This window comes from Phyllobates terribilis, unplaced genomic scaffold (assembly GCF_046119375.1).
Source record: "Phyllobates terribilis strain yellow unplaced genomic scaffold, ASM4611937v1 Scaffold_5__5_contigs__length_657084704, whole genome shotgun sequence".
Classification (NCBI taxonomy): Eukaryota; Metazoa; Chordata; class Amphibia; order Anura; family Dendrobatidae; genus Phyllobates; species Phyllobates terribilis.
This window is the reverse complement of record NW_027362765.1, coordinates 73,509,269-73,536,134: the sequence shown is the minus strand read 5'-3', so window position 1 is coordinate 73,536,134 and position 26,866 is coordinate 73,509,269. Positions and strand designations below refer to the sequence as shown.

General features: G+C 46.2%; 1 protein-coding gene across 1 annotated transcript in view; it reads left to right on the top strand.

The window, feature by feature from the left end:
- Positions 1-26,866, top strand: part of LOC141272078 (uncharacterized) — an 80,112-nt gene that overhangs the window by 7,320 nt on the left and 45,926 nt on the right. Inside the window, exons 2-6 of the mRNA XM_073682389.1 lie at positions 6,290-6,439; positions 6,571-6,750; positions 6,834-6,957; positions 7,041-7,135; positions 12,388-12,478. Coding sequence (XP_073538490.1) covers positions 6,362-6,439; positions 6,571-6,750; positions 6,834-6,957; positions 7,041-7,135; positions 12,388-12,478 — 568 coding nt within the window. The 5' untranslated portion in view covers positions 6,290-6,361. The remainder of the gene's footprint in view (positions 1-6,289; positions 6,440-6,570; positions 6,751-6,833; positions 6,958-7,040; positions 7,136-12,387; positions 12,479-26,866) is intronic.

Genomic DNA, 26,866 nt, shown 5'->3' with positions numbered 1-26,866 from the left:
AGAGCCACACTCCCCCATGAGTTGACCCCAGGGAAACACGTGGGCATCCTCTGTATCCACGGGGATGCCAAGGACTACCAAGGCGTAGTCAGAGACTTGCTACTGTCATGGGTGTGTCAGGTGGGACAGACAGTCGTTCTGGATCCAGCTGTAGAAGGTCATTGCGCTTGGCTCTGCAGGCACCTTCTTGATCTTTTCATCTCTGTAGTGTAGTGATATCCTTCTCCTTCTAGGACCTAGCAGTGACCTGTAACTTCTGCTGCTAATTGACACACCTTTACTGGATGTTTAAATACCTTCAGTCTCTCCAGAGAGTCGCCAATGATAGCTCTATTTTCCTCTGTCCAAGCCTCGAATACTAGTAGTCGGCTAGTGTCTTCTTGGAGTTCCCTTGGAGGATAGTTGGCATGATCTCTCTGGTGTCTTCCCAAGCTAAGTGTATTCCCTTGTCTGTTTACCTGTTTGTCTTTAGTTGCCGTGAGGGCTGACTAGTGCTCAACCCGTTCCCTCCCTATCTAGGGCCTATCGCTAGGGGCAGTCAGGGATTAGGTTTCCTGCTCAGTGATAGGTGCGGAACCTATTCAGGGACGTTAGGGGAGACAGGGTGTTGTCAGATATGCCTAGGGGTCTCCACTCCCCTTTTCCCTAGTGTTTTGGCTTCCTCCCCCTCTTCCCGTCATGTGGGAACTTAGTCTTTCCCTCACCTTGCATGACAGCTACACCCAGTGATAATCGGGCGGGACTTGTGGTGAAAGGTGGGGGTGCCCACTAACGCAGACAGGAGCCTGTTCACCAATAAAGTATCCCCATTGCCGTCGGAGGTGCATGAGTTCCCCCTATGTGTCCTTGCTGGTGACGAGGATGAGACAGTGACTCAGGAGGAGGAGATTCCTGAATTGGGGTTTTCAGGGGGGAATTTTGGGACTGCTCAAATTGAGAACCTTAAGTTAAAAAGGGCATGGGACAATGTGAATGTGATAAATGGGGTTGCTCAAGAGTCGGGGGCTGACATCAGGTTTCCTTATTTTGCAGTTAATGAGGATTTTCTATATCATATCACTAAACAGAGAGGGGAAGTATTGAAGCGGCTGTTATTACCAGGAACCTATAGGCATAGGGTACAAGACCTAGCCTATTCTCATGTCTTGGGGGGCATCAGGGCATAGACAGAACCCAACAGCGGGTCCTTTAAAGGTTCTACTGGCTTGGGTGCCACCGGGAGCAGTTAACTTTACACATAGGGCAGGTCCAACAATAATTAACTGCTCCCGTGTCCCACTTCCGCAGTCCTTTTGTCCCGTTGCCCATTATAGAGGTCCCATATGACCGAATTGCCATGGACCTTGTAGGGCCCTTAGTTAACTCCGCAAGGGGTCACCAATACTTCCTGGTGATGTTGGACTATGCAACACAGTACCCAGAAGCAGTACCTCCAGGAGTATAGTGCGAGAGCTAGTCCATATCTTCTCCCGAAAGTGCCTGCCAAAGGAGATCCTGACAGACCAAGGGAATCCTTTCATGTTCAAAGTAATGAGGGAGTTATGTAAGGTTCTCCAAATTATCCAACTCCGGACGTCAGTATACCATCCGCAGACGGACGGCCTGGTGGAGAGTTTCAACAAGACCCTGAAGTCTATGCTTAAGAAGTTTGTGGAGAAGGATGGCTAAGATTGGGCCTGCCTACTCCCGTACCTACTGTTCTCCATTAGAGAAGTCCCACAGGCCCAGATGCAGGACCGGATGCCGATTGCGAGGGAGAGCCTCCTTCAAGCACAATAGGCCCAGGCAAGGGTCTACAATTGGTCGGTGAGAATGAGACAGTTTAACCCTGGAGACCGGGTGTTGATCCCCACGGTGGAAAGTAAGTTCCTGGCCAAGTGGCAAGGGCCATACGAGGTGGTCGAAAAGTTGAACAACATCAACAACAAGGTCCACCAACCTAGGAGAAGAAAGCCATATTAGGTGTACCACATTCACCTGCTCAAACCATGGCGAGACAGAGAACAGGTTAAAGCTACGTGCCTGGGGGCCCATCCTGAAGCCTGAGTCAAGGATATCACAGTGGCAGAGATACTGTCACCAGCTCAGAAGCAACAGGGCCGAGAGCGGCTTCAGCAGAACCAGGACCTGTTTTCAGAGCTGCTTGGTTGTACGCAGGTGGTGAAGCATAAAATTCGGAACCGCATGTGAGGGTGAACCAAAGGCCGTACCAGATTCCTGAAGCCTGCCGAGAGGTGATCTCCAAGAAGGTGAGGAGAATGTTGAGCCTGGGTGTCATCGAGGAGTCAAAAAGCAGCTTGTCCAGTCGCATTGTCCTTGTGCCGAAGTCAGGTGTAGAGTGGAGTTTCTATAATGACTACAGGAAGCTAAATGAGGTGTCAAAGTTCAACGCATATCCGATGCCCTGAGTCGATGAGCTCATTGAGAGGTCAGCCAGATATATCACCACCCTGGACCTAACGAAAGGGTACTGGCAAATTCTGTACCCAAGTGCCATGGAGAAGATGGCCTTCTCTACATCTGACGGATGCTTTCAGTATATCCGGATGCCCTTTGGTCTGCAGGGAGCCCCAGCTACCTTCCAGAGGGCCATGGACCGGATCCTAGCCTCTCATAACAAGTACGCCGCAGCTTACCTGGATGACATTGTGATCTTCAGCCCTGATTGGGGGAAGTCATTTACAGAAGGTCCAGGCGGTACTGGATGTGCTAAGGAAGGCAGTGTTTACTATAAACCCAAAGATGTGCACCATAGGGAAAGAAGATGCAAGATACTTGGGCTACATCATTTTAAGGGGCGAAATAAAGACACAAGTAAATAAGGTGAAGGCAATCCAAATTTGGCCACAACTGAACTCCAAGAAGCAAGTTTGGGTGTTTCTGGGAATTGTGGGATACTATCGGCGATTTATGCCGAATTTCGCCAAGATAGCTGCCCCCCTAACTGATTTTCTTAAGGGCACGAAGACGATGATGGCCAAATGGTCCTCTGAAGCGGAGATGGCATTCCAGGAGTTGAAGCTCGCCCTATTTAAACAGCCGTTCTTGGTCGCACCCGTCTTCACTAAGGAGTTTGTGGTTCAGACGGATGCCTCTGAGGTCAGTTTGGGAGCCGTGTTGTCCCAGGAAATAGATGGGAATGAAGATCCAGTCCTATTCCTGAGTAGGAAACTCGCCTCCTGTGAAAAGAACTATGCCATTGTAGAGAGAGAGTGCTTGGCCATAAAATGGGCAATTGACACACTGAGGTACTACCTGTTCAGGCTAGTGTCAGATCATGTACCCCTGAGATGGATCAGGGAAAAGATGGGGAAGAATTCCAGGGTGACTAGGTGGTTTCTAGCTTTCCGGGACTTTAGTTTTCAGACTTCCCTTTTAGCAAGTGAAGGTGCCAAAACCCCTGGCTTTAGACAGAGGGGGGATATGTGACAAAGTCACTGGTAAAGTGCTGGAGGGGAGATATGTTTCACTGAGGCTATTTGCTTCAGTGATGTGAAACCTGGATGTTTTCTCCAGCATGATATAGGCTGAGAGGGTTAATCAGCCATTTTTAAAGGGCTTGGTTTTTGTGAATGACCATAGTGCGGGTGAGACGTCATTCACCATGTCTCCACCCCAGGGTGTGTTCTGGGCTATAAATAGCCATTTGACTCAGGAGGTGTTTAGTGTATATGAAGAAGAGGAGCGTGTGTTTGTGCTAACCTGGACCATGTGTTTTGGTTTTTTTTTGTCTGCAAACCCTGAGTGGCCAGAACCCGGCAGACGTGAGGACTTTTTGCTTTGCCATTTTTGCCAGAAGGGCCATTTTTAGTTTTACAAACTTTATATTGGTTTATGACGTACCTAAATCAACCATTAAGAGATTTAAAGACACTGTGTTCCTGTGGATGCTCAAACCCTAGGGAAAGGAGGAGTGGAGACCCCAAGGCAAATCTAATATCACCATGCCTACCCTATCATCCCTATATAGGTTCCACACCAATCGCCAAGCAGGAACCTAAGCCCTGAATGTCCCTAGAGCTTGGCACTACATAGGTAGGGGACAGGGTGAGCACTAGTCAAGCTCCACTACAAACTAAAGACAACAAGGTAGACAAACAAAGGGGATACACTTAGCTTGAGCAGACACCAGAGGAATAACGCCAACTGTCCTCCAAGGGCACCAGAGAAGAAGACTGCTAGAGCTCCAAGCCTGCACAAAGGTACATAGAACTATCACTGGCGAATCTCTGGAGAAACTGAGACTATTTTACTACTACTTTGACCTTCTACAGCCAGCTCCAGAGCGACTGTCTGTCACACCTGACACACCCGTGACAGTGTGTTGCCAATTGAGCTGATCTACCACAGCGTGCTTTAAAAACACATCTGTTTAAACATTCCTGTAACCCAACTTTCCCTTGTTCCCTCCATTTAAATATTATTCAGAATCTGCTCCTTTTTATTCATCGGTCTCCCCACCCTCCATGCACACGATTACTGCACTTAAAAATACTGGCTGATGAGTGGATCATGCTGCTTTATATGAAAATCCCTATTGATTGTAATGGCTGGACTTGAAATAACAAGTACTTTTCACCTATTGTGTCCCCCCATTTCCTTGTACATTGTAAGCTTGCGAGCAGGGCCCTCACGCCTCATGTAACTGTTTAAACTGTCTCACCTTGTACTGAATTTATGGTCTGTATTTGTCACCACTTAATTGTAAAGTGCTGCATAATATGTTGCTGCTATATAAATAAAATTATTATTATTATTATTAAAGGAAACTACAATTTTGTACACTATGTGGGGGCCATTATACTGTATGGAGTACTACGTGGACTATTTATACTGTATGGAGCACTATGAGGGCCCATTATACTCTTTGGAGGACTATATGGGGTCATTATACTGTTTGCATTATACAGTGTGAAGGGTTGATTGGGGCTATTTTAATGCATGGAGGCCCATTATGCTATATGGAGGGCTGTGTGGGGTTCATATTTGGGGCGTCATACTGTGTTAGGGGTCACCATACTTTGCCGTGGGGGTGCAGTAGGGTCATCATACTGTGCTTGTGGAAGAATTCACTGTGGGATTATCATACTGTGTTTAAAGGACACTTTTGTTGGCATCATACTTCATGAGGCAATGAAAGGTGAATCTAGGAAAAACATTACTTTGTGGGGGCTGCAAAGTTGTGAGATATGCTCTTCTTTGACCCACTGAATATTATTTTTTTTCTGGGGGGAGGGGCCCAATCACAACTTCTGCCTTGTGTCCCCATGATTTCTATGTACACCTCTGTTCCACCCCATCCCCAAGGATGGGCTTTATATAATGGATTATATTCCTTATGTTTACACAAGTTGAGGACCCAGGTCAATTGAACTTATGCTGCCCATTCTAATTAATATCGCTGGGAACAGGGAAGGACTTTCTTACACAGGAGTGTTAAGTATACAGAACTTTCCTGCTTTTTTTCACCTTTTTGTTTTTATAACTATATTAGCACCCCTCATGTATGTCTGTTATTTCCCTATTTTTTCATACATACAGTATTAAGCTTTGTACCTTTTGTGTATTTAAACCTAATACTTTTACAGCTTTTTCCTTTTTGCCCTAAAGAACCTAAGAGTCTCCGTAAAGACTAATTGGTACTTTGTGCATGTGACCGGAGTGTGGCCTGCGGGCTGTAAGTACATTGTGAAGATGGCATTGAGATTGTCGCCTTTTCAGTATGTGGTGGCAATTTTGATTGTGTTTGGTGTGTGGACTGGTTGTGGGTACGATCTGTGTTTACTTTGTATCCTGAGTGAGGGGCGAGTGTGAGATTGAGCTGTAGAGTGACATGGACCCATTATATTCACCTCCGTCCCACGTCACAGCGGAGGCTAAGTGAAAGCCTGAAACAAAAACTGAAAGAAATGATCTGGAATATAAGTTGGTATGCATGCAACGTGTAGGTGCATGTTTACACTGGCCACTAAAGAGACAAAACCTAAGATAAAAACAAAATGAGCAAATAAATAAATAGAATAGTGGATGAAAATAACAAAAGGTACTTGGTTAACATAATTTTGAACAAAAAAAAAGGAAACGCCATCCCACCACATCACTGTGACCCTATTCACGATGGTCCTAACCTAGTGTCTTGGGTTTTGTTTTTTTAAGTGAAGTTCTGACCTACCGGGGGCAGGACGGTGCACATGACTGGATTTAGTGATGATGTGAAGCCTGTAGCAGCTCCAAATATTTTTTACATGGGATCTTTATGATGTTACATCGTCATCTTCTCCCCATTCAGGTCCCTACAATATCGGATCCTCTCAGTGGAGATCTTCTATATAAGAGAATTTTCCTGATTGACCTATCAAGGATGAATAGGGATGAGGACAAGATGGGAGCGAGGATATTTCACCTCACCCTAGAGATTCTCTTCCGGCTTACTGGAGAGGTGAGAGATTCTGATGACGTCACATTACATCATTTTTTTTCTATGAGAATAATGAAATAGATACAACTGGAGAGGTGAGGACTCTGGAAATGTCTGAAGTGATATTTATTAACGTGTCTCTCCATAACCAGGATTACACAGTAGTGAAGAAGACCTCTAGTGAGCGCTGTCATGACCCTCTGTCTGAGGGATGGGAAAGAACCCTGAGCCCAATCACGGGGCCACCACATAATCTCCTAATTCGTAAGAACATCAATGAGCAGAAGATCCTAGAACTCACCTACAAGATGATTGAGCTGTTGACTGGAGAGGTGACACTACTGGGAATGCTGGGACAGTATACAGTAACACTATAAAGGGATAGGCGTAATGACGGTGTCATTGTATGTGTCAGGTTCCTATAAGGTGTCAGGATATCACTGTCTATTTCTCTATGGAGGAGTGGGAATATTTAGAAGGACACAAAGATCTGTACAAGGACGTCATGATGGAGGATCCCCAACCCCTCACATCACCAGGTAATAGACAGGACTAAATCCACACGACATATAATTATCTGTATATAAAGAATGAATTCAGTCCCTGTATGTGTTTCCTCCAGTTCTATCCAGTAAGAGGACAACACCAGAGAGATGTCCCCGTCCTCTTCTTCCACAGGACTGTAAACAAGATCTCGATGTTCCTTACGATCATCAGGTAGATGGAGAGAAGGTTTCATGAGATCTCCCCTATGATGTGTAGAAAGCTGTGAAGGTCTTGTGTTCAGTCTTTTTTTCCACCAGTATTATACTTGAAGGGGTATTCCCACATCTAAGATCCTATCCTAATATTTAGTAGGTTTAATAATAAACATACCTCCAATTAGAAATGTAGTATAATTCTCCTGATTCGCTATGTCGCTTACCCCATGTGCAGGTGTTACAGTAACTTTACCATCCATAGTTATTAGAAACACTGTCCCTTTTCCAGCTGAAGCTTATTAGACACATGACCCCGGTGTGCAGTATGAAATTAAGTTATCATTTTTCAGAATGTGAAGATTAAGCAATCTCAATGACTTTGCACAAGGTCATCGTTGCTAGATTACAATATTTTTCGGACTATAAGACCATAAGATACACCCCAAATTTTGGGGTGGAAAACAGGAAAAAAAAAGATTTTTATAAGATGGGGGTCCATCTTATAGTCCGAATTTAAGGTATCTTACCTGGAGGATGGTAGAATGGTAGAATATTCCCAAAAAAAACATACTGGTATTTTATTTCCAAAATCCATACATGTATAGACAATCTAAGGCTGCGTTCACACATTGCGTATTTGCTGCTTTTTTTTTACATGCGCGTATTTTCCTGCGGTTTTTACCTGCGTTTTTTTACGCAGGTAAAAAAAGCACCTCCATTCACGCACTGCGTTTTTTGCTGCGTTTTTTGACGCATGCGTTTTTTCTGCAGTGTACACTCATACTGTATTATGGCCACCGGTCACTGATTTAAAAAAAATAGATCCAGTACTCACCTCTCCTGGTTCCAGACGATGCTCCGGTCTCCTCAGCGTGCAGGGTGAAGCGCCGGACATCTCATAGCAGCGAGTGCCCTGTAATGACGTCATACGTCGAGTAAAATGATGGGAATGGAAACGTCTTCTGACGCTACCTCCTCCATCATCATTGCTTGCACTGGGCCCCCTCCGGCTGTCAGTGTGAGCAATGATGATGGAGGAAGAAGCATCAGAAGACGTTTCCATTCCCATCATTTTGTGCGGCCGGGCAGTGCGGGTGCTAACGGGAAGAAGCAGGGCTTGCTGCGGTGAGGCTCACGGGTCCCATAATAGTGGAGTGGCCTGCCGCCATTGGCAGTACACCACTGCATATATGCACACATATATACACACACACACACATGTACACATGTACACACATATGCATACACACATATACACACAGATTACACATGGACTTACACTCTCTGCAGATGATTCCACATGATGCATTTCTCTGATGCAGCCTCCCATCTCCCAGGGCCCGACTGCAGACTGTTCTTGCAAATTGCAGGGCTGAAGGCAGAAGGGGTAGAGCGGAGCAGGGGAGGCAAAGAGAGAGCACAGGGGAGGCAGGGAAAGAGAGCACAGGGGAGGCAGAGAGAGAGAGAGCACAGGGGAGGCAGAGAGAGAGAGTACAGGGGAGGCAGGGAGAGAGAGCACAGGGGAGGCAGAGAGAGAGAGCACAGGGGAGGCAGGGAGAGAGAGCACAGGGGAGGCAGGGAGAGAGAGCACAGGGGAGGCAGAGAGAGAGAGCACAGGGGAGGCAGAGAGAGAGAGCACAGGGGAGGCAGGGAGAGAGAGCACAGGGGAGGCAGGGAGAGAGCACAGGGGAGGCAGGGAGAGAGAGCACAGGGGAGGCAGAGAGAGAGAGCACAGGGGAGGCAGGGAGAGAGAGCACAGGGGAGGCAGGGAGAGAGAGCACAGGGGAGGCAGAGAGAGCACAGGGGAGGCAGAGAGAGAGAGTACAGGGGAGGCAGGGAGAGAGAGCACAGGGGAGGCAGAGAGAGAGAGCACAGGGGAGGCAGGGAGAGAGAGCACAGGGGAGGCAGAGAGAGAGAGCACAGGGGAGGCAGAGAGAGAGAGCACAGGGGAGGCAGGGAGAGAGAGCACAGGGGAGGCAGGGAGAGAGAGCACAGGGGAGGCAGGGAGAGAGAGCACAGGGGAGGCAGGGAGAGAGAGCACAGGGGAGGCAGAGAGAGAGAGCACAGGGGAGGCAGAGAGAGAGAGCACAGGGGAGGAAGAGAGAGAGAGCACAGGGGAGGCAGAGAGAGAGAGCACAGGGGAGGCAGAGAGAGAGAGCACAGGGGAGGCAGAGAGAGAGAGCATAGGGGAGGCAGAGAGAGAGAGCACAGGGGAGGCAGGGAGAAGGGGCCATGCTGGGAGCAGCCGCTCTGCTGGAGCTACAGGCCGGAGCTGGTGGGCGGAGCCTCATCTCCTGCACCTACAGACACTGAGGCATCATCCCGCCGCTTCCAGCATCTGCCGGTGAACCGATCAGCTGACTGTCAGCTGACCGGCTCATACATCAGCTGATCGGTCGGTATACCGATCAACTGACTAGACCGATCAGCTGATTTACAAACCGGTGAGCTGACAGTCAGCTGATCGGTTCACCGGCAGATGCTGGAAGCGGCGGGACCGGACGTCTCTCCCATCCATCGGATAGGTGAGTATCCATAGTTTCTCCTGCACCTCCGTAAAAAAGCGCTGGAATTACGCAGTGTGTGAACACCGCTGCGTAATTCCATCGCTTATAATGGGCACAATATGTGAGAAAGTGCAGGCTGCGGTGCGTAAAGAATTGACATGTCAATTCTTTACGCAGCTGCGCTTTCGCGCTGCGTAAAATCACACAGTGTCTGAACGGCAAAGTGAATTTCCCATTCACTTTGCTCGCAGACACAAAGCACATTGCGTATTTTGAAAAAGCGCACGCAAAAAAGCGCGCAAAAATACGCAATGTGTGAACGCAGCCTAACTGGATGGCCTATTATAGCGGGACAGGATTTCAGTTACGGAGTCTCTATCCCGCTATTTGGACTGGATGTTAGGCCCATTGGTTAAGAAACCTCCCTCTTATATATAGGACACAGGGATTTTTTTTACAACTATTGGACAAGTTTGATTGGCAAGAGTGATTCCAGTTGGCGACGATCGACGTCAAGAGCCTACAGTGGTATCCAAAAGTATTGGCACCCCTGCAATTCTGTCAGATAATACTCAGTTTCTTCCTGAAAATGATTGCAGTCACAAATTCTTTGGCATTATTACCTTCATTTAATTTGCTTGCAATGAAAGAACACAAAAGAGAATGAAGCAAAAATCAAATCATTGATCATTTCACACAAAACTCCAAAAATGGGCCAGACAAAAGTATTGGCACCCTCAGCCTAATACTTGGTTGCACAACCTTTAGCCAAAATAACTGCGAACAACCGCTTCCGGTAACCATCAATGAGTTTCTTACAATGCTCTGCTGGAATTGTAGACCATTCTTCTTTGGCAAACTGCTCCAGGTCCCTGATATTTGAAGGGTGCCTTCTCCGAACTGCCATTTTGAGATCTCTCCTCAGGTGTTCTATGGGATTCAGGTCTGGACTCATTGCTGGCCACCTTAGAAGTCTCCAGTGCTTTCTCTCAAACCATTTTATAGTGCTTTTGGAAGTGTGTTTTGGGTCATTGTCCTGCTGGAAGACCCATGACCTCTGAGGGAGACCCAGCTTTCTCACACTGGGCCCTACATTATGCTGCAAAATTTGTTGGTAGTCTTCAGACTTCATAATGCCATGCACACAGTCAAGCAGTCCAGTGCCAGAGGCAGCAAAGCAACCCCAAAACATCAGGGAACCTCCGCCATGTTTGACTGTAGGAACCGTGTTCTTTTCTTTGAATGCCTCTTTTTTTTCCTGTACACTCTATGTTGATGCTTTTTCCCAAAAAGCTCTACTTTTGTCTCATCTGACCAAAGAACATTCTTCCAAAACGTTTTAGGCTTTCTCAGGTAAGTTTTGGCAAACTCCAGCCTGGCTTTTTTATGTCTCGGGGTAAGAAGTGGGGTCTTCCTGGCTATCCTACCATACAGTCCCTTTTCATTCAGATGCCGACGGATAGTACGGGTTGACACTGTTGTACCCTCGGACTGCAGGGCAGCTTGAACTTGTTTGGATGTTAGTCGAGGTTCTTTATCCACCATCCGCACAATCTTGCATTGAAATCTCTCGTCAATTTTTCTTTTCCGTCCACATCTAGGGAGGTTAGCCACCGTGCCATGGGCTTTAAACTTCTTGATGACACTGCGCACGGAAGACACAGGAATATTCAGGTCTTTGGAGATGGACTTGTAGCCTTGAGATTGCTCATGCTTCCTCACAATATGGTTTCTCAAGTCCTCAGACAGTTCTTTGGTCTTCTTTCTTTTCTCCATGCTCAATGTGGTACACACAAGGACACAGGACAGAGGTTGAGTCAACTTTAATCCATGTTAACTGGCTGCAAGTGTGATTTAGTTATTGCCAACACCTGTTAGGTGCCACAGGTAAGTTACAGGTGCTGTTAATTACACGAATTAGAGAAGCATCACATGATTTTTCAAACAGTGCCAATACTTTTGTCCACCCCCTTTTTTAGGTTTTGTGTGGAATTATATCCAGTTTGGCTTTAGGACAATTCTTTTTGTGTTTTTTCATTGAAGACAAATTAAATGAAGATAATAATACCAAAGTATTTGCGATTGCAATCATTTTCAGGAAGAAACTGAGTATTATCTGACAGAATTGCAGGGGTGCCAATACTTTTGGCCACCACTGTATATACCCACAGGATAATAATACAGAGAGCGAACTACTGGACTTTACATGTACATTCTTAAGCTTAACTCCTGAACTCCTTTCAATTTGCTGAACACTGGTATAACCAGGCAGCTGGTACTGCAATGGGTACGCCAGTGGCTCCAACTTTTGTAAATATATTTTTGAGGTATTTTGATCATATTACCTTTGATTAGAAAAGCACAAAATAATGCTTCATTGGTGAGTGCCACCCATTTTTTTTATACTCTCGTAATTTTTGAAGATTACATTGCTGCACAATTGAGCACCACCACGTCTGGTATTCTCCTCTAACCAGCATTATGTACTGCAGTGGTATATACTTGCAACAATGCCAGTCTGATGATATTTCAAAATTGATGTAAATCTGGTCATAGACACTAGATGTTGTCAGGTTTTTCTCACAATTTTATTTCCATGGAGTCTGCCGGTTAGAATTAGGAGCCGACAGGTTGGATTTATACAGGAGACTGCTATCGTGTCATTTTTAGTTTTCATATTAATTTATGACCTTTTATGTGCTTCAAAGTCTTTCCACACAACTTCTCCATCTGTCTGTGACTTTTACAATCTTTGTTTCAGGGTGAAGATCTGCCCCATATTAATACTACAGAGACATATGTGAGGGATGATGAGCAGTGTAAAGAGGAGATTCCTACAGATTACCACACAGGTGAGTAGCGATCACTAAATGCAGAGAAGTCACAGATTCTACTCAGTCATTGGCTTGTAGAATTCCTTTATGTATTGAATGTTTTTAGGGTTTGCTATACAGAGCTTTTCTTGCGGATTTTACACTTAAAGATTTAATGTTTAAAAATAAAAAACACATTTTGACACTATTTTTTGCCATAATCGCTTCTCAATTGCTGCAGAGTGTCACACTTGCAGATCGTGCACCCACTATGCCACGGGCCAGGCATACCCTGTAGAGGCGTGACTAAGCGACTACCTGATTTTCCCTAGTTCTTGATTGTGTAGTTAGGCTTGAGCTGCAGGTAGACACCAGGTATCACACTAAGGGCAGTCCCCGGTACTGTGGCAGCTGACCCCAAGGGTCAGGATCACAGTCTCGGATTCGGAGTCCAAGAGAGGACAGACACTGGTGCTGGTTCAGATACCGAGGGAGTGGTTGCAGGTATAGGTACCGCCGGAGCCATTTCAGGTTCAGGTACCGCCGCAGCGGTTACAAGACATAGTCAGCAATAGAATCAGGTTCAAACTGGGACAGGTCCAGGAATAGATTCAGATTAGGACTGGTTCAGGAATAGGTTCAGGGACCCGACAACAAACTAACAGGGGCTCTGCGGATAATGACCATTGAAAGAATAAAAGATGCAGTCATTAAGGAATAAGACATTCAATCTATACATTATGATACCGAATTGACATCTTCATAAGACCAAATACCAGTTCAGTATCAAAACATGTAGCCTGAATATCTTACCAATAAAGGAACCTTAGAAAGGAAATACAGCATACAAATCTTCATAAAAACTAATTTTATTGTAGAAGATATTTAAAAAGTCGCAAAGATCATAACCAACTGGATTACCAGCAAACACGTTTCAGACTGCTGTCCTTAGTTGTTGCAATGTAATTCAGTTGGTTATGGATTTGTGACTTTTTACATATTTTCTACAATAAAATGAGTTTTTATGAAGGTTTAGATTCTGGATTTCCTTTGTAACCTCTCATTTTTGCAGGACTACAAGTTTCCCCTGCATTGATCTTTATTCATGGGTGAATGGACCTTTTTCCATACTTTGCCTAATAAGGGGGCCTTGACTACTACTTCTACTATTTGGATGATCATTATCAGCAGTGCCCGTGTTTTTCATTTTCTTCTATATCGTTGTGTATCCTGCTGTTAGTGTTAGCTATAATCCAGTATATTAGAAGATAAAATAAAGATGCAAAGCAGTTAAAGTAAACATGAATATAGTTTGTGTAATTGTACAACCTGCACTGTACAGTGAGCACATTATTTATGGTGATCCATAAATGTTGTGACCATAATGGTTCAATTGCACTTTTGAATAACACTACCAGTTTTATCATGTGATGTACTGGAAAGCGGGAAAAAATTCCAAGTGTCGCAAATTATCAAAAAAAGAGCAATCTCTCAATTGTTTTTTTATTTTTCAGCATTCATTTTATCGTGAAAATGATATAGCTACAGTTCTTTTTTTCCTATCGCCACGACAGCACCCACTGAGAGAGGGGATCCGCCCACAAGGACAGGAAACCTACAGGTAAAAAGGGGCGGTCCCCCTTGCCTCCTCAGTTGGTTTCCTGTCCTTATGGGAACCTGCAGCATGTGGTCCTAGGTCCTGATGCCTCTGTGCGGTACCTGTGAGGACGGCAGAGTCTGGGTCTCCAGTTACAGTGTCGGTTGAGCCCTGCCTGTCAGACTCCCCCCTTCGCTGGGAAGGATGGCGCGATCCCATGGTCCGGGTGGTGCTGCCATGAGTCGCGTGGGCGAGGTGCAGAGGATCTCCCTGCATACATCCGGAGGACGCCGGGTGTGGGCATCGCCCGCCCTGCGCCTCATGCAGGCCGGTGCCGACCTGATGATGCACCCTATAACCCGGAAGTAGTGGATTGACTTCCGGGGGGACCGGGGAGGTGCATCAGCCGGTGGGAGCGATGGAGGTGCCTACAGATGAAATGGGCTTGCGTCCTAGCACAGCCTGTTATTCACTATGTCTTCCCCCGGAGATGCGGAGGAGCATCCACAAGTGGCTGAGCAACGATGGTGGTCACCCTAAAGGCAGCGATACCACCAAGTCCAAGCCCTCCAAACCCAGCGCTGTGCCTCCACCTCCAGAGACGGTATCCCATTGACAAGCTTCAGATGGTGAGTGTATCTATGTGATCACCTGGTGAGCTGAATCCCCCTTCTTTTCTATATGCCCTTAGGCTAAAAAGAAGCCGTCCAAGAATAAACATAAAGAGTGTGCTTTGTGTATGCATCCCCTCCTTGATGATTATCTCAAACGTTTATGTCAGCCTTGCATCTTTCAGACCCTGGACGAGGAAGCACCTATCCGTAATGCGGACCTAAAGTCATTTATTAGAGAACAAATCAGGAATACCCTTAATAAAGTGCATAAGCCTAAGAAACAGAAGGCTAGCCAGGAAGTGTATAATTCCGGGTCTGTTTCCGTGTTAGAGATACAGGAGGAGGGATTATTAGAATCCTCCCAATCATCAGATGAGGAAGGGAGATCGTGTTTCCCTATTCAGGATATAGACTCCCCAGTAAAATCTGTTTGTTCTACTATGGCTATAGCAGAGAACCAAAATCAGCTCAGGAATTAATGTTTTTTTGCTCAAAAAAAGCGCAGGTCCTTTCCAGTCATTGAGACAATAAAGGATCTTGTGCGACAAGAGTGGGAGGAACAGGATACCCGCGAGTTCCTTCCCTCATCATCAAAACGTAAATACCCCTTTGATGATACTCAGCTGTCTGGATGGAGCAAGGTCCCAAGAGTCGATGCGGCTGTTGCTTCTTCCTCTAAAAGAAATGTACTACCCTTAGAGTACTTAGGTTTCAATAAGGACCCATCAGACCGAAAAGCGGAAATGTTACTAAAGCGAGCCTGGGAGTCATCTTCAGGTGCTTTCAAGCCGGCAATAGCCAGTACCTGCACTGCAAGATCTATGCTGGTATGGATTGATCAACTGGAGGATCAAATTAAAACAGTAACACCTAGAGATAGATTGTTAGCCTCTATTCCCCAGCTCTGCAGTGGTGTGGCCTATCTAGCGGATGCTTCAGCTGATTCGCTCAGATTAGCGGCCAGAACTGCTGGTTTATCTAACGCTGCCCGTCGGGCTTTATGGTTAAAAGAATGGAAGGGGAATTCACACGCTGGATCTAAATTGTGCGCCATTCCTTGCCAGGGTGAGTACCTATTTGGCCCTGTACTCGATGACATTCTGGCAAAGGCTGGTGATGTCAAGAAAGGCTTCCCTAAACCATCTGCTCCTAATTATAGAAAGGTCTTCAGGAAGTGGTCGTTTACGCGGAAAAATCCAGACTCCAGATGGGAGCCCATCGAGCAGGAGCAGAAGCAGAAGGGTGCCTACTTCAGTGGTTTCTCCTCGTCAAAACGAAAGAACAAGTATCACTAATCCAAACTCCCCGGTTGCTGGTAGATTAAAATATTTTTATGATAAATGGACTCGAAACACATCCAGTAGATGGATTCTCGACCTAATTTCATCAGGGTTGAAAATGGATTTTCAGAGAATCCCTAGGGATTCCTTCCTTCTAACTACTCTATCTAACCCTGTCCAGCAATGCTCTTTAGAGGCAGAGGTTAGAAGTCTATTAAAGAAACGGGTTCTGGTAGAGGTTCCTGGGGGCCAGGAGGGGTGGGGGCTTTATTCCCCTCTATTCCTGGTTCCCAAACCTGAGGGCTCCTTTAGGACTACTATTAACTTATGGAAATTGAACTCCTTCCTTAGATCCCAAACTTTTAAAATGGAATCCATAAAGTCTACGATTCGGCTTCTGTTTCCCAGGTGTTTCATGGCCGTCCTGGATCTAAAGGATGCATATTATCATCTTCCTATTCATCAAGACCACCAACAGTTTCTAAGGGTTGCAGTGCATTTGGACGACCAGGTCAGGTACTTCCAGTTCACCGCAATGCCGTTTGGCCTGTCCATGGCTCCAGGTATCTTCACAAAGGTGATTGCAGAAGTAATGGCCCATTTGCAAGAAAGGGATACTCTGGTTATACCATATCTAGATGACTTCCTAATAGTAGCGAAGTCTGCAGCTCAATGTGCTTCCCGACTAAACCATATTATATCATCCTTACAGGATTTGGGTTGGATCATAAACCTGCAAAAATCAAGACTGTCTCCATCAACCTTGCAGAGTTTTCTGGGTCTCCACCTAGACTCAATGACTCAGCACTGTTTTCTACCGGAAGAAAAACTGCTGAATATTATAAGCAAGGTCCGCAGGGTAGTGCACAACCCCGAACTGTCTTTAAGAGATGCCATGTCCCTGATGGGATCCCTGACCTCTTGTATCCGGGCAGTCCAGTGGGCACAATTCCACTCCAGGGACCTACAATGCGAGGTTCTCAAGGCGAACTAAATCTTGCAGGGACATCTAGAAGGGACGATGCCTCTGTCAGCTTCCACAGTAGTCTCTCTATGTTGGTTGCTAGATCCAGCTCATTTGTCCCATGGGTCACAACACCGGACAACATAGTGACGACAGATGCCAGTCCCTCGTGGTGGGGGGCCTATATAGGCAATCACATAGCCCAGAGGCGGTGGACAACAAGCGATGCAATAGGTTCATCAAATTTAAAGGAGTCAAAGGCAGTGAAATATGCCCTCTTCAGATTCCTTCCCAGCCTTCGGAATTCCCATGTGCGAATACACACCGACAATACCATGGTAGTTGCCTATCTCTATCACCAGGGAGGTACATGGTCACCTTCTCTGATGTCCACGGGTGAAGAGATTTTTGTACTGGCAGAAAAACATCTCCTCACCCTCTCAGCCCTGCACATCAGGGGGATAGACAATATCAGAGCAGACTACCTCAGTCACCATTCTCTACACCAAGGGGAGTGGACTTTGAACAAACAGAATTTTCGGCAAATAGTTCAGCTATGGGGGTTCCGGACATAGACCTCTTTTCAACCAGAAGCAACAGACAGGTCAAACGGTTTGCTTCACTACGGCCGTCGGATTACCCAGAAGTAGTGTATGTGTGGCGCCCCTGAAGGTTCGGCCGCCACAGAGTTATTGCATCTCATCCAGAGGTGTGGTATCTCACTCTCAGGTAAGGAAGGAGTATGGCTCAGGACCCTAACACTACATCCACTACACCACATTTCCGGGGGACAGGGCGACAATGCTCCTACGGGAGAGCACAACTGTCCCTGATCCCTGGCTGGAGTGGGGAGGAACCACCTAGAGAGGGGGAACTAGGTAGTGGATGGGTCGAGGACGTAGATCCTGGGAGCACTGGAGTAGGAGGTATAAAAGGTAGGAACCATTTTGGTTCAACAGACAGACAGACAGACAGTAGTGGAAGTGACAGGAGCAGGGGCTCTGCATGAGCTCTGCTCCACAGGCAGGCCTAGTCAGGAGGCCTGAGCCTGAAAGGAGTGAAGAGAGGAGAGGGGAGCAGGAAGGCTCCAGAATAAGAACCGAAGGGACCCTAGGGGTACGGGCCGTGCAGCTGCCACCCGTACGCCCACCGCTGCCAGGAGGTAGGGGGGTCAGGCCAGCAGAAGGGAACCGGATCCCTCAACCAGCAGAGGCTACAGGGCTCAACTGGGAACCGGAGGCTGCTGCACTTCAAGTACAGACAGCCGTCCACACCAGCCACCAGGAAGGTAGCCACATAGGGCCAGGGGACGGAACACACGTCGCCCGCCAAGGCCCGAGGACACTGGACAGAGGTGCCGTTAGGTGTGAGGTACAAGGAGAGAGGCCAGAGAGGACACACTGAAGGGCGGGTCCTGCTAAATGCTCCAGAGATACCTGAGGGTCGACCGAGCCCCTTACTGCGTGAGCACAGGACGCCGTGGACTCTTACACTGGCCCTGTAAGTGGAATTGCTTAACCGTGAGTAAAAGATCTGGGACTGCATCATCTGGACTCTGTGATTCTTCTTACACCGCGACACCCTGCACTATCACCACCATCCTCCACTCATGCTGCCCTGAAGCTATACTCTTCCTGTGGGGAGTTATACTACCTTGCTGCGCATATCACCAGCTTCAGTGGACTGCTCCGCAGCGGCGGTTACCAATAACCGCAATCCACAGGTGGCGTAGTCGGACATTGATATTAGTACGCATAGACTACCCTGGTTTGACCGCCCTGGGTCACGGACCTGGTCGCTGCCACGGTGACTACTACCCCCAGCATCTAGAAGGCCCGGCTCCGGGTATCCCCCACGGCCCAGGGGGCGCGTCAGATGCTCTACAGACTCGGTGGTCTTACGATCTAGCCTATGCCTTTCCCCCAATGTGTCTGATTCCAATAGTCCTCAGAAAGATCAGGGAGGAAGGAGCGAGAGTGATCCTAATAGCTCCTTTCTAGCCCAGGAGGTCTTAGTTTTCATGGCTGAAAGCCATGTCCGTAACCGACCTATGGATCCTGCCATCAGGTCCTGAGCTGCTCTCTCAGGGTCCATTCCGTCACCCTTAAGCAGAGGGTCTCCATCTGACGGCGTGGAATTTGAGAGGCAGCTGTTAAGGCAGAGAGGATTCTCTGAAGCTTTAGTGTCAACTCTTCTTCAAAGTAGGAAAGAAGTTACTACAAAAACCTACTGTAGGGTATGGAAAAAATTCCTACAATTCTTTTCTGGCCCCCTTACTACCAAGCTCCTATTCCAGCTATCCTAAAATATTTACAGAAGGGGCGTGAGCTGGGTCTATCTACCAGCACTTTAAAAGTGCAAACCTCAGCTCTGGGTGCATTGTACAACTGCAGTATAGCGGGGGACAGATGGGTCTCCAGGTTTATACAGGCTAGTGAGTGTAGCGACCCTGTACACATAACCAGGCTTCCACCCTGGGACTTAAACTTTGTACTAGACGCTTTGACGAATCCACCCTTTGAACCTCTGGCTTCTGCCTCTATCAAAAATCTGACTATGAAGACAGCCTTACTGATAGCTTTAACATCAGCCAGAAGGGTGGGCGATATACAAACTCTTTCAATAGATGACCCCTTCCTTTTAGACTTTAAGGACAAGCTAATCCTGAAACCCGATCCAGCTTATCTACCAAAGGTTGCTTCCAGATTTCATAGGAGTCAGGAGATATGTCTACCCGCCTTTTATGAAAACCCGTCTACACCAGAGAAACACAGGTTCCATACGTTAGACGTTAGGAGAATACTACTAGAATACATAGCTAGAACTCAGCCCTGGAGGAAGAGTAGGGCCTTGTTTGTCTCCTTCCAGGGTCACAGAAAGGGGTCCGCTATCACAAAGAACACTCTATCCCAATGGATACGGGACGCGATCTGCACAGCTTACTCGGCCAAAGGTGAGAGCCCTCCGGACGGCCTATTCTACTTGGGCCATGGCTTCCTCCTGGGCTGAGAGAGCTTATGTCTCTATAGATTTAATTTGTAGGGCGGCAACTTGGGCCTCACCTTCCACCTTTTTCAGACATTATCGTCTTGATTTGTCTTCTTCCTCGGATCTTGAATTTGGGAGATCAGTTCTCAATACTGTGGTCCCTCCCAGGTGATGGTCTCTAAAAGTCTCTCAGTGGGTGCTGTCGTGGCGATAGAAAAATCCAAGATTACTTACCGGTAATTGTATTTTACGGAGACCACGACAGCACCCACTCACTTCCCCCCCGTTATTATTTACCCACCATTTCTGCACTTAAAAAAGGTGTTTATTTGCTTTTCACACTTATGGTGATAGTATTCTGATATACTAGTTAGGATGTTCATGTATTTAACCTGTTATGGCGGTTCCTCCGAAATTGTCTTTAACCAACTGAGGAGGCAAGGGGGACCGCCCCTTTTTACCTGTAGGTTTCCTGTCCTTGTGGGCAGAACCCCCTCTCTCAGTGGGTGCTGTCGTGGTCCCCGTAAAATACGACTACCGGTAAGTAATCTCGGATTTTGTGGCCTCTGGGACTGATAGTTTCTTCCAGACAGGGAGATCTAGACTTAAAGGGGTATTCCCATCTCCAAGATCCTATCCCAATATGTAATAGGTGTAATAATAATAATAATATTAGCAAATATCTCTAATTAGAAATGTAGTATAGTACTTTTGATTCACTGTCTCTCTTTTCTTATGTGCAGACATTGCAGGACCTTAGGTATCCATGGTTATGTCCACTGATAAAGTCACAGTTAGCTAGTTGCTAGTGGACGTAACCATGGATACCTAAGGTCCTGCGATGCCTGCACATGAGGAAAGAGACATAGCGAATCAAAAATACTATACTACATTTCTAATTGGAGGTATTTGCTAGTATTACTATTATTACGCCTACTACATATTGGGATAGGATCTTGGAGATGGGAATACCCTTTTAACTTCTGTCAATGTTTGCTCTCTGCAGTGTGGTCTGGGTGGGGCTATTTAAGCTCCTGAAATCTTGCTATCCACTGCCAGTTATAATCTGACTTGCTTCTGTGTACTTGTGCCTTGCTATTCTCCCAGTGGTCATTCTTGATCTTTGTCCTCCGTTTGTTTTTTGATAATTCTCCTTCTTAAACGATTTTGTCTCTACACCGACCTACTGGTTCGGACCTGGCTACCCGACCATTTTCTTGCCTCTGGTTCGCTCCTCTAGACAGCAGCTCTTCCGTGGAAGAAATTAAGAGGATGCCATTTTAAGACCTGATCCTTGTAAAAAGGATGAAGACCGTGGTTCCTCTGGAATCTTGGCACAAGACACTCTGTCTGGCAAAGTCTGTCGGAGGTAGCCTTTTTGAGCCTGTATAACCAGCCAGTTGGATTTTTCCCCCATGCAGTGGTGGATCAGATGCAAGATCTGACCAAGTTGGTCCACGACCTTGAAGTATGGTTTCAGTATCATAATACCAGTCAGGCCCATGCGCTTGCAACACTTCCCTTGATTTTTTTTCAAGCCAAGGTTAACCTCACTGAACGCTTTTAAGGTGACTGTACGAATTTTTTTTCCTTTAGGGAAAGTTGTCACCTGAAATTCAGGTTCTGCCCACAAATTGTGTGGTTCTGAGAGACAGTTTGTGAGATTCATAATTTTCCTGCTGCAGTGTGACCTCCAGGCTAGAGCCTTTTCTCTTCTCCTCATATTTTCTCCTTGTAAACCTATCAGCGGCCGTGGTGTTGGGCGTAACTTGGTTACATAAACCTAACCGGGTTATTGACTGGCACAAGGGTGATACTGTATGCTGGAATCCTGAGTGTCAGAAGAAGTATAGGTCTTTATCTGTAAATCTGTCTAAAGCCATACCCAGCGGTTCATATGAAGTCATTGAAATTGCTGGTGTCTTTTCTGTGTCTGAATCTGAATAAATACCCCCACACAGGAATTATGATTCTCCCATTGAGCTGTTACCAAACTCCCGTCTCACCAAGAATAAATTATATCATCTTTCTTGTCCAGAACATCAGGCCATGAAAGATTATATAACAGTCTGCAAAAAGGTTTATCCAACCATCCATGTCACCAGTAGGCGCAGGCATGGGCAGCCTTATCTATGTGAGACCAATGCTGTCGTACAGGACCCAGACCTTCACACACCAGAGAGGGCGCTGCAGGGGGTGGAGAACTCACTTTCATTTGCTGCTCCTGCTCTGCTCATGCTCCAGCACGAACAATGCAAAGGGCGACTTTCCCCTCCCTCTGTGCTCTGCTCTCTGCCCTGTCTGCACAACCGATGACACCAGAGAGGGGATAGAGGCACCTGCTCTACTTTGCTCCGGCTGCATAAGCTTGTGCCAAATACCCCCTGCTCTCCTGAAGCCTCAGGAAGGAAAACAGGTGTTCACATAGGTGAGTATAGTGTGGTGTGTGTCATAGTACATTATATATATGTTCTATCTATATGTCATGTATAAGATATGTGTCTTATACAGTGTCACATTATGTCTGGCTGATGCGTTTTTCATTTTCGCCAGGATGGGGCCTGTTCACATGCCGTGTGAGGGTGGTGAATTTGACACAGATGACTCAGGATCCAGCTAAGGAATGCCATAGTCCGGAGTCATCACAATGTCAGTTGCAGGGTCAAGTAATTAATTTAATGAAGATCTCCTATAGCCCTCTCCTGCTGGCGGTGGCTGTGACATCAGTACCCTCTGATGTACAGTTGGTCTCTCCTGAACCTGTAATGATCCTCCCTTATACATTTTTGGGAGATAAAGATCAGTTTAGGGTATTCAGAGAGAGCTGTAGGTTATTTTTTACCCTGTGCACTCAGTCGTCAAGGGAGGAGCTCAAGCAGCTGGGAATAATCATGTCCCTACTGCAATGGGGTCCTCAGACCTCCTGGGCATTTTCCTTGTCCCCACAAGCCCCAGAACGGTTTTCTGTTGACTCCTTTTTTGACAGTTCAGGTCTGATATATGACAAACCCGACAGGATCCAGGTCACTGAGGCTAAGATCATGACCCTGGCACGGGGGGTGGGGGGGGGTCGCACAACTGAGGACTACTGTACTGAGTTCCAGCAGTGGTCCACTCTCCTATGCATGAACACTGACATACACTGGACCTGGTCTTTTCCCAGCCATACTCATGTATGTCTTTACTAACTCCACTCTCCCGCTCACTGACCACAACCTTCTTTCTTTCTCTGTCAAGAATTGTCGCCCTGCTTAGGACACTTACCGCATGTACAGAAATCTACATGCCATCAATATTCAGCTGCTTATGAACACTCGGCAATCATCTTTAGCTCTGATCTCCTCCCTCCCCTATCAAGACGTAGTATTGTCACATTATAATAAGACATTTTAAAGTGCCATGGATGAAGTAGCACCTGCTACACAAAGAACAACCCAACACAAACTATGGCAACCCTGGCACGGCTGCAAAAGTATTCTCCAACAGTGCTCAAGATGTGTTGAGCATCTGTGGAGAAAATCACATTCAGCACAAGGCTTCATCCACTATAGGTTCATGCTGAAAACTTATAACTCTGCTCTCCATCAGGCCAGACAAGCCTACTTTACCACTCTCATCACATCGCTATCCGACAATTCAAAACAATTCTTCAAAACTATCCACTTCCTCCGGAGCCTTAAAGTACAGGACTACGCCAGCACTCAGCTCAGCACTGTCGATCTGATCACTTATTTCCAAGAAAAAAAATCAACCGTATCCATTAAGACATTTTTGCCCAATTCCCTCATAGCTTGGATCCTTTCCTTCTTGCACCTGAAGTTCACTTTCCACCTTTTCAACCTGTCACAGAAGAAGTTACAAGGCTCCTCTCTTTTTCTCGCACTAGAGTCTGCACCAATTACCCTATTCCCTCACATCTGCTTCAGTCCCTCTCCCCGACTGTCAATGCTCACCTAACTAAAATATTGAACCTCTTTCTTCCCTCCTCATTCAACCATGCCGTCATAACCCCTTTACTGAAAGAAACCATCCCTTGACCAAAATTGCTTTGCTAATCCCTTTCATCTTTAAACTCCTGGAATGCTTGGTCCATTCTCTTCTAATCTTCCATTTCTCAGATAACTCTTCTTGACCCTTTACAATCCAGTTTCCATTCTTTACACTCTACTGAAACTGCCATAACTAAAGTCTCTAACTATCTATTAACAGCCAAATTCAATGGTCACTACTCCCTGCTGGATCTCTCTGCACCATTTGACAATGTGGACTACCAGCTCCCCCATGCTATGTTCTGCTCTATAGGACTCAAGGGAACCGTGTTCTATTGGTTCTCCTCCTACCTCTCTAACTGCTCCTTCACTGTATAATTTGCCTACTCTTCTTTCTCGAAGCTTCCCTTTACTGTTGGGGATCCTCAAGGTTCGGTCCTAAGCCCTCTCATTTTTTTCTCCATGTGCTGCCTCTTTTGGACAAACCAATATTAGATTGGATTTCCAGTATCATCTATATGCTGATGACACTCAGTTATAGATATCTTCTCCTGACATCACTCCCACCTTAATACAAAATAACAGGGATTGTCTGTCTACTGTCTCTAACATCATGCCCTCCCTGTATCTGAAACTGAATCTCTCCAAAACTGATCTCACATTTCCTCCCTCTAGTAACCTACCTATACCTGATACTGCAATTGCCTTAGGTCAGTCAACCATAACTAACCAAGCGTACACTTGCTCTCTTGGGTCAAATTTGAAAAAGAACTTTTCTACATTCCCTATTTCCGATCACTTACTCACTTATGTTATCTACATCTTAAAAATATCTCCAGAATCCGATCTTCTCACTTTTAGAATTGCAAAAACTTTTACTTTTGCTCTTATTCATTTTCATCTGGACTACTACTCTTCTCTACTGATCGGTCTCCCTCTAACCAAACTTTCTTATCTCAAATCCATCCTGAATGCGGCACCCAGGGTTGTATTTCTGTCCAGCCGCTACATTGATGTCTCCACCTTGTGCCATTTATTGCATTTGTTACCCAGCCACAGCAGAGTACAATAAAAACGTATCTCTCTCAACCAAATAGCTCTCCACAGTTTGGCACCACCATAGGTTTCCTCACTCTGTCTATCACCCTAGCACTTTATAACTGCACAGATACTGACAGATGACGGCTCATGTTGCTTTATATCATAACCCCTATTTATTATACTGATGGCTGGACCATACAAGATGAGCACTTTTTATCTAATGTGCCCCCCCTATTTCCTTAGAGATTGTAGCTTGAGCAGGGCCCCCCTTCACCTGTAACCGTTGAACAAAGTTTTGTTTTTTGTAATGTCCTTGTTGTTTGTACAAGTACCTGCTTAATTGTAAAGTGCTACAGAATATGTTGGTGCTATAGAAATAATTATATGTTCGCCTGTTCACCCTGTCAATAATCCTCCTCTTCCCGTCCTGGTTAGGGATAGTCTTGAGTAGGAGGTACAGAATCCTTGTCGCTCAGTTTGTTAGAGGATCTCTTTAATATCTCGTTCATTGGAAGGGTTATGGGCTAGAGAAAAGATAGTGGATGTCAGCCATGCCTGGACAGCTAATCTTCCCTTTTGGGCATTAGCCAGATGGGCCGCGGTGTGTCACTGCTTGGGGAGCAGACAGCCCGTTTTTACAGCTTATTCGCCTTCTTTTCAAATAAATAAGGGGCAAATGTGCGGTACCCAGCTGGGGTCTCTGTACAGTAGATGAAGTTGCGCTGTGTAGCTCCGTAACTTAGCACTTCCAGCAGGCCCTAATGAAGGGGGGGTGTCAAGTGTCAAACTCCACCGATCAGACATTAATGACCTATCCTTAGGTTAGGTCATCAATGTTAAAGTAGTAGACAACACCTTTAAATATTCATCTTTCCTCCTCTGGTCCAGAGCTGGCTGGTGGAAGACTTGTGGAGCTGATAACTATATTTTCCCCCTACTAAAAACAGCCAGTCATCCAGACCGTTTTGCAACAGAAGCTTATTTGGCCAGTAAGATAAGATATCTATAGTGACTGATTTTCCAGCCTTTAAAGAAGACATATCAACCCCTTCGAAGATCACTTTAGGCCCCAATATTTTGTTGATGCTGCAGTCAGAATCTGTATGCGATAGGTGTGGGGACAGTGAAGGAATAAAGCTGCATGGAAAGTGAAATATAATCATGAACAAGCATTCTTAAAGGGGTTGTCCAGGTTTATCATGACAGTTGGCCATTACTCTGTGACTGCAGACTTATGAATCCTCATTTCGCGCATTATGCACATGTTGATACCGGTGGCGTTACAGAGCTGTCATGTGATTACAAGTATGCGATATGCATAATATATCCGCAGTTTTGGCTACATTTCGACTAGAAGCTCACCAAATTCACTTTCATTGAGCGAGGCTGGACGTATCTAGTCAGAATGTGGCCGGGCGTATGAATATTGCATATTTGTGGTCTTATGACCTCTCAGTCTCGCCGCCAGCACCAGAGAATTCTCACAGCACATGCTGTGCGCGATGTGAGAATTCATAACATAACTGAGTAACTGCTGACTGTGTTGATAAACCTCGACAACCCCTTTAAGAATGCTTGTTTAATAAAAATGTTTGTGTACACAGGCTTCTGATGACTTGCACAATGGCAGCCTATGCGACCTGAGCGATTTTATAACATATCGCTCATTGTGCATCATTTCCTATAGTCTCCCTGTGTACACAGCTAATAAACAACTGCCGATCACTAAAGGATTAACAGCTGGTGGTCATCTAGTCCTGCCTGACAGTCTATGTACACGGAAGCCAAGTAAAAGGGGTTGTCCAGTCAGGAAATATTGATGACCTCTCCACAGGATAAGTGTCACGGTACTGTTGCAGGATTTCCCAGGGAAAGTGGCTCCTTCATTATCCCTCAAGCTAGGGGGTGCCCTAGTCTATGCCTGTCCCCCAGATTACACCGGAAGGTGGAGACG